We start from the raw sequence: 7,981 nt of genomic DNA on the forward strand, positions 1-7,981 counted from the left end.
TCTTAAAAAAAAAAAAAAAAAAAAAAAAAAAAAATCCAGAAGAATTCTCCGGATTACCAGGCAGAGACTTTTGTTCTCTTCCCTTACTTTCTCCCAAACAAATGAGTCTCTATTTCTCTGTGCTGAGCTGCTTGCAGCTGGGGGTGGGATCACACAAGCACCCTTGTGGCTACAATCACTGGGACTGCATTGGTCAGAACTGAAGGCAGCACAGCACTGGATATTGCCCAAGGCCCACTGTGATTACTATCGAACTACCACCTATTTTTGTTCAAGGCCTCAGGGCTCTACAATCAGCGGGTGGAAAAGCCAGCCAGGCTTGTATCATTCCCCTCAGGGTGACGAGTTCCCCCAGGCCCCAGGCAGGTCCACAGATGCCATCTGGGAGTTTGACTGTCTTATTTTTCTAGTTAGGGATAAGAATAGCATGCTATGTAATTCAACCTTCTCGAATGTTTTCACATTCTCTTTTACTCTATGTTTAAACAAAATGAAATCAGTATTATTATCCCCGTTTTACTGGCTAGGTAACTGATGCGTGAAGAAGTAACAGTTTTCCCAAGGTCACATAAAGACCCAACAAACTAGAACCCAAATCTCCAGACTCCTCATCCAACATTTAATTTGCCACATACTCCTGCTACTCTGGGGTGGTATATTTCATTTAGATTCCCTCCCAAAACAGGCACAGGGAAAAGAAAAGAGAGTGTTCCCAAACTATCCCTGCCAATTATCATCCCTGAATTTTGTTAATTAAGTACATAGCAAGCCAATGGGGAAAAATCACTGCACTTTCTCCCACAGAAGTGTCAGATTCTCCACTGACAACATGAAGCACATTTTCTAGACTAAAGAAGGAACAGGTATAGGGAATAATGCAGTTATGCTTCCTGACTGCCTAGGATGGTCCTGGTTTCATGTAATTTTATTCTTTTTATAAAAGGGGATTTAATAATTTCTAATTAACCGATGTACTGAGTTTTTTTCTTTCTTTTTTTTTTTTTTAGAGACAGGGTCTTGCTTTGTCCCCAAGGCTGGAGTGCAAATGGTGCCATCTTGGCTCACTGCAACCTCCATCTCCTTGCTCAAGTGATCTTCCCACCTCAGCCTCCCGAGTAGCTGAGACTACAGGCATATGCAACCACACCCAAATAATTTTTGTATTTTTGTAGAGACAGGGTTTTGCCATGTTGCCCAGGCTGGTCTTGAACTCCTGGGCTCAAGTGATCCACTTGTCTGGGCCTCCTGAAGTGCTGGGATTATAGGCATGAGCCACCACACCTGGCCCTGATTTTTCAAATAAAAGCATTCACAAATAAATAAAAAGCTTCTGTCAGATGATATATTCTGAGTTTTGGCTTGGAAAAGACCACAGTATCTTTAAGGACCGTTCTTCTTTAGGTGCAGGGGCTGGCCTTGGTAAAGTTGTGAAAGGTTGTCGTTGGTCTTGTTTTCAACCCTCTTAGCTGTACCTCTTCACCAGGTAAACATTTTTCCTACCTGGAATTTTCCCAGTGACTCACAGAGTCCATCTAATATTTCAGTGCTAAAGACCTTGCTTTTGGCTGGTTGCAACTAAAGAAGCATAATATATTATATCTCTTGAGAATGGCTAGAGGAGCATGGGGAGACTTTTTTAAGCTTCGAAAGCCATGAAGAGTCAAGCAATTGCAGGCACTAGAGGTAATGTTTTTACAATGGGCTGGAGGTGGAAGGGTGCATTCTGATACCTCTCCAATTTACTCTATGAAGGCAGCTACCCACTGGACAGGCCTTCCTTACAAAGATTTCCTCCAAGACACAGCAGCATTTTGATGGACTAAGAACTAAAGCAGGCATGTATTAGGAGGGTGGATAGCCTGTGTCAAAATTGTAGAATTGAGACAGACCAGGGTTTAAATCCCAGCTATATCTTTTACTTTACAACCTCAGGAAAAGTTCTAGTGTCCTCTGGGTCTCAGTTTTCTTATACATACAAAGTGAGGATAAAAATATCTACCAAGGACTGAAATAGCAGAGTGACTGGCATATGGTGAGTGCTAAGAGACAGTTATAATTCACATGGATTAATAAATTTGAGAGACCAAGATTAAGAGAATAAAAAGAGAAAACACTGGAGGATGGACGTAACTCAGAGTATTCTAATTGCCTATGTTGTTAAATCTCAAAACGTAAGATCTAATGCAAATGACTTGGAGAAAGAGTGTACCAGTGTTCATCCACTTGAAGTCTTCTGCTATGTGGCATATAGAGAGGGTGCCCACATGAGCTCATATGCTTGCAACAGCTTCCATCTGCCCAATTATATAAGGCCACACAGTTCTAGTTTATGCCTGTTGTCACAGTGTAATGATGAATAATGCCCTCTTTACGCCAAGTATCGAGATTTGAAAAATGACACATAGAGAATGTCTTTTTAGCCTTGGCATGATGGCTTATGCCTGTAATCGCAGCACTTTGGGAGGACAAGGCGGGCAGATCACTTGAGGTCAGGAGTTTGAGACCAGTCTGGCCAAGATGGTGAAACCTTGTCTACTAAAAATCCAGAAAGTTAGCTGAATGTGGTGGTGCATGCCTGTAGTCTCAGCTACTTGGAAGGCTGAGGCGGGAGAATAGCTTGAACCCAGGAAGCAGAGGTTGCAGTGTGCCGAGATCATGCCACTGCACCACAGTCTGGGCGACAGCAAGACTCTGTCTCAAAAGAAAAAAGAATGTCTTAGCCGGGTGCAGTGGCTCACTCCTTTAATCCCAGCACTTTGGGAGGCTGAGGTGGGCAGATCACAAGGTCAGGGGATTGGGACCAGCCTGACCAACATGATAAAACCCCGTCTCTACTTAAAAATACAAAAATTAGCTGGGTGTGGTGACGCCCACCTGTAATCCCAGCTACTTGGGAGGCTGAGGCAGGAGAATTGCTTGAACCCGGGAGGTAGAGGTTGCAGTGAGCCTAGAGCACGCCATTGCACTCCAGCCTGGGTGACAGATTGAGACTCTGTCTTAAAAAAAAAAAAAAAAAAGAAAGAAAAAAATGTCTTTTTATTTTAATGGGACGTTTTACTATTTACTAATAGCTGCTGGGTTTTTTTTTCTTACATCTTAAAATTCCAGCTGTCCAGATCCTTGACATCCCCAAAGCCAATAAATTCAATTATGAAAATACCTGTTTCCAAATGCTTTCCATCACATACTTTTGTAGGGACAACTCCAGTTCAGGATCAGGCTTCAATGTGCACGCAAGCCTCAGGATATCTAAGAAGGCAGAAGGAGGATGCAGGCTCAGAGAGGGAAGGTTGGCTCTGCAGTGCTAGTGAGAGGAGACTCCCAGTCCCTATTCCCTTGGGCAGTGGGCTGTCCTGTCCTTACAATTGTCAGGAGACACTGGGAGACCTAGGGGCTGAAAGGGCCAGGGGTAATCCAAAGAGGAGCTCTCAGAGGTTGCAGGTTTCCCAAAATTCAGTCACATGTAGCTCAAAACCCTGTTCAAACTGACATATGCTTTGGAACTTAGGGAGATTTTCACTTCTGAACTTGGTTTACAACTAGTACAACAGGAGATGGGAACGAACAAATGAGGGAATGACAAGAGAGGAGCATGGTGACAGAAGGAAGGGGATGTAGAGTTGAAAGAGCAGCAGGAATAATATTAAGAAGACTGGCTTCTGATCTCAGGCTTGATACCGCATCACTGTGTGACCCTTGAGAAGTCACTTTGCTGCCCTGGTTGCCTCCTATTTCCTCAGCTGGGAAAAAAGTAGTTGAGTTTCATGATCTCTATGGTTCCCTTTACTATAGAGGCTGATAGTTTAAGCTCTAGGTTAGACTGATAAGAGATGGTAGGAATGAGCTTGAGGAAATCAAAAAATAAGGGAGACAGAGAATGATAATGTGAAAAAAATGTGTGTGTGGCTTTTTATAGTTTGGCTGGTCCTAATTTGTATCCTTTCTAATAAAACCGTAACTGTAAGTGTAGCACTTTGCTGAGTTCTGTGAGTCATTTCAGTGAATTATTGAACCTGAGGGCATTTTAAAGGGATCTCCAAATTTGTAGGCAGTTGGTCAGAAGTTTCTGTGGTTTAAGGTTCCCAGAGCTTGCAGCTGGTGTCTGAAGTTTGTAGAGGATTCAACCGATGAAGTCCTGCACTAACTCCAGGTGGTTATAACATCAGAATTTTATTGCAGGCCAGGTATGGTGGCTCACGCTTGTAATCCCAGCACTTTGGGAGGCCAAGGCAGGCAGATCATGAGGTCAAGAGATTGAGACCATCCTGGCCAATGTGGTGAAACCCTATCTCTACTAAAAATTAGCTGGGCATGGTGTTGCATGCCTTAGTCCCAGCTACTCGGGAGGCTGAGGCAAGAGAATCGCTTGAACCCAGAAGGCGGAGGTTGCAGTGAGCCAAGATCCCACCACTATACTCCAGCTTGGCAACAGAGTGAGATTCTGTCTCAAAAGAAAAAAAAAAAAAAAAAAGAAAAGAAAAAGAAAAAAAGAATTGCATTGGAGTATTATGGTGCTCAAAATAAGGCCTAAAGAAACCCTTTAATAGAAGATGTCGTTAAGATCCAAGAGGTGGCACTGGTAAAGCTTAAGGAGTGGGTAATGTCATGAGGCTTTCGCCTTCATCTCTGGAACATCTGAGGTTCTTGGCCTTTTCTGATCAACGTTTGTACAGTCTCCCCACTCCCCACCCCACTACATATTGTGGCTTTGTAAAAGTACAATCTACTATTTATAACATCTAAAATATTCCAGACCTGTACATAAATGATGAGAAAAAATGATTCAAAATGTTTCCGGGCTAGGCGCGGTGTCTCATGCCTGTAATCCCAGTACTTTGGGAGGCTGAGGTGGGTAGATCATGAGGTCAGGAGTTCAAGATCAGCCTGGCCAAGATGGTAAAACCCTGTCTCTACTAAAAATATGAAAATTAGCTGGGTGTGGTGGCCTGTGCCTGTAATCCCAGCTACTCAGGAGGCTGAGACAGAGACTTGCTTAAACCCAGGAGGCAGAGGTTGCAGTGAGCCGAGATAGCACCACTGCACTGCAGCCTGGGTGACAGTGCGAGACTCCATCTCGAAAGAAAGAGAAAGAAAGAAAGAGAGAGAAAGAAAGAAAAAGAAAGAAAGAAAAAAGGAAAGAAAGACAAAATATTCCTGATGTTTCTCATTTGGATGGGGTTTTCAGGGAAGGATAAGTAGCTAAAGTTTGGATATGTTAATATTAGATGCCTGTTTGAATCCAGTGGAAATGGCCCATAGGCAGGGTATTTTGTTTGTTTGTTTTTTATGAATTCAGGACAAAAGACTGAAATGAATTCTGGCAGTTAGGTGTGGGACTTGGGTGATGTAAGCAACTTGCAGGACCTTGAGGGTGCATGTCTGCTTAAGATTTGTGACACAGGCTTCTCACTTGCCTCATCTTACTCATGTGGAAATTAAGCATGAGTGAATGGTTCACTAAGAAGTAAGTAGAGATCCCTGAAGTCACCAACATTTAAGGAATGAGAAGGAAACTAAGCAAAAAGGATTGAAAATAGGTGATTTGAGAGATAGAAGCAAAACTAGAAAAGAATACTCTTGAATCCAAGGAAAAAGGAGAAGGTAGTATCCAAGAAAAGAGCATAAGCTATGGTCAACCACCTAGGATGAGGCCTGAGAAGAGGTCACCTGGTTTGGCAAATTTTATGGTCCTTGGTGGCCTTGACATATACAGTCTTCAGTAGACAGCAGGGGACTGGGGTAGAAGCTAGATGTCAGGGGTACAAGATTGAAGAGCAGGTGAGCACAGATATCAATGTGCTTGCAATCAATATTTATTGGATGAATAAGTAAATAAGGGGATAGGAGAACAGGTATAAATGCATTTACAGATTACTTTGCTGAGAAGTTTGTTGGTGAAGGTTAGGAGGGGAAAGCAGCATGCAAAGAAGCTTTATTTTTTTTTTCGTTCATCTTAGGGAAGACTTATTAATGTTTGGTAGATGAAGGAAAGGAGTCAGTGCTTAGGGAGAAGTGAAAGTTGTGGGGAGTGTCATACTTAGAATTGCTGTCCCGGAGAATGGGAAGTAGGTCCCCTTTGTTTGCTGGTAAGGACCAGGAGCTGTGTTGAAGAGCCCACCCACTAGTGAAGCTGTGGGCATTGGTATAAGACCCTGCTGACCACTGGTAGAGTTGAAGGCTTCTTTCCATGGTGGGTACTTACTTTTGTGCTTACCAGAAGGATAATAATTCATGAAGGTCATACATTTCGTGAAAAATTCATCAAAGTTAAAATTAGGGGGTGGTTTTAAGAAGTTAACCTAAATAAAAGAAAATGAGAAGTTTCCAGTTGTTCCGAGAACTATTTAATCCTCAGTGTAACTTCTCAGCAGAAAGTCAGGGAGTACGCTTTTGACTATCTATAAAATGGTAAACAGTATTGGCATACTTAAACACCAAAAAAATCTTTGCTTTGTAAAATTGAAATTTTAAGTTGAAAATTTAAAGTCTTTCCAATTACGGTCTTCACTCAGATCTCAATGTTTGGTATATGTACAGAGAGGGTCATTCCAAGGGGGACTAATCTTATACTTTTCTGCCCTTAGAACTTCCTTTTTTTCCTTCATAATATTTTAATTCAAATAAAACCTGGTTTAACTGAACACCATTTCTTTTTTTTCTCCCCGAGACGAAGGCTTGCCTTGTCACTCAGGCTGATCTTGGCTCACTGCAACCTCCGCCTCCTGGGTTCAAACAATTCTCCTGCCTCAGCCTCCTGAGTAGCTGGAATTACAGGCACCTGCCACCATGGCCAGCTAATTTTTGTATTTTTAGTAGAGACGGGGTTTCACCATGTTGGCCACGCTGGTCTTGAACTCCTGAACTCATGATCTGCCCACTTCAGCCTCCCAAAGTGCTGGGATTACAGGTGTGATCCACCTCGCCCAGCCATACCATTTCTTTCTTATAAGTGTTAAAGGACAGGGGGCTGATGGCCTAAAAGGTATTAGGAGCATCACCAGTCATAAGACATCAAGATTATGAGCCACATATGATGATAATGATACACTGAGAATGGCATGACCTCATTTTTTGGCCTTCTTCCCCACCCCCACTAAAAAGCATACACTTAGTCCAATAAAGAGAACACATCAGGCCTGTAATCCCAGCACTTTGGGAGGCTGAGGCGGGCAGATTATTTGAGCTCAGGTGTTCAAGACCAGCCTGGGTAACAATGGTAAAATCCTGTCTCTACCAAAAATACACACACACACACACACACACACACACACACACAAATTAGCCAAGCATAGTGACACATGTTTGTGGTCCTAGTTACTCAGGAGGCTGTGGTGGGAGAATCACTCGAGCCTGAGAGTTAGAGGTTGCAGTGAGCTGAGATCATGCCACTGCACTCCACCCTGGGTGACAGAGTGAGACTCCATCTCAAAAAAAAAAAGAAAAGAGAGAGAGAAAAAAACAGGCAAAACTAAATGGAGAGACGTGTGACAAAATAACTGTCAACTCTAAAGTTTCAAGGTCATAAAAGACAAGGAAACACTGAAGTGCTGTTATAGACTGCAGGAGCCTAAGCAAAAATAACAACAAAATGCAATGTGAGATCATGCAACACAATCCTGCAACTTTCCACCAAGGACTGCAGTGGGAAAACTGGTGACATTCAAATAAGGTCTTTTTTGTTTTGTTTTAAGGAATAGAGAGTTTATTTGGCAAGAAAGAAGGAAGGAAGAAGAAAACAGCTACCCCATACAGAGACAGAGGGAGGGGGGATTAGAACAAAGAGAAACCCCAATATAAGGTCTTTAATTAGTGAGTAGTAATTGTACCAACGATAATTTCCTGGTTTTGACTATTGCACTCTTGTTATGAAAAATGGTAATATAAGGCCGGGCGCGGTGGCTCAAGCCTGTAATCCCAGCACTGTGGGAGGCCGAGGCGGGTGGATCACGAGGTCAAGAGATCGAGACCATCCTGGTCAACA

The 7,981-nt window shown here is 42.8% G+C and overlaps 1 protein-coding gene across 1 annotated transcript in view; it reads right to left on the reverse strand.

The window, feature by feature from the left end:
- ADCY10 (adenylate cyclase 10) overlaps positions 1-7,981 on the reverse strand; it is a 101,435-nt gene that overhangs the window by 75,161 nt on the left and 18,293 nt on the right. The window contains exons 7-8 of the mRNA XM_017534172.2: positions 6,203-6,299; positions 3,161-3,249 (exon numbers count right to left, since the gene is read on the reverse strand). Of these exons, the coding sequence (XP_017389661.1) occupies positions 3,161-3,249; positions 6,203-6,299 (186 nt within the window). The remainder of the gene's footprint in view (positions 1-3,160; positions 3,250-6,202; positions 6,300-7,981) is intronic.

Source organism: Cebus imitator, unplaced genomic scaffold (genome assembly GCF_001604975.1).
Source record: "Cebus imitator isolate Cc_AM_T3 unplaced genomic scaffold, Cebus_imitator-1.0 Scaffold84, whole genome shotgun sequence".
Classification (NCBI taxonomy): Eukaryota; Metazoa; Chordata; class Mammalia; order Primates; family Cebidae; genus Cebus; species Cebus imitator.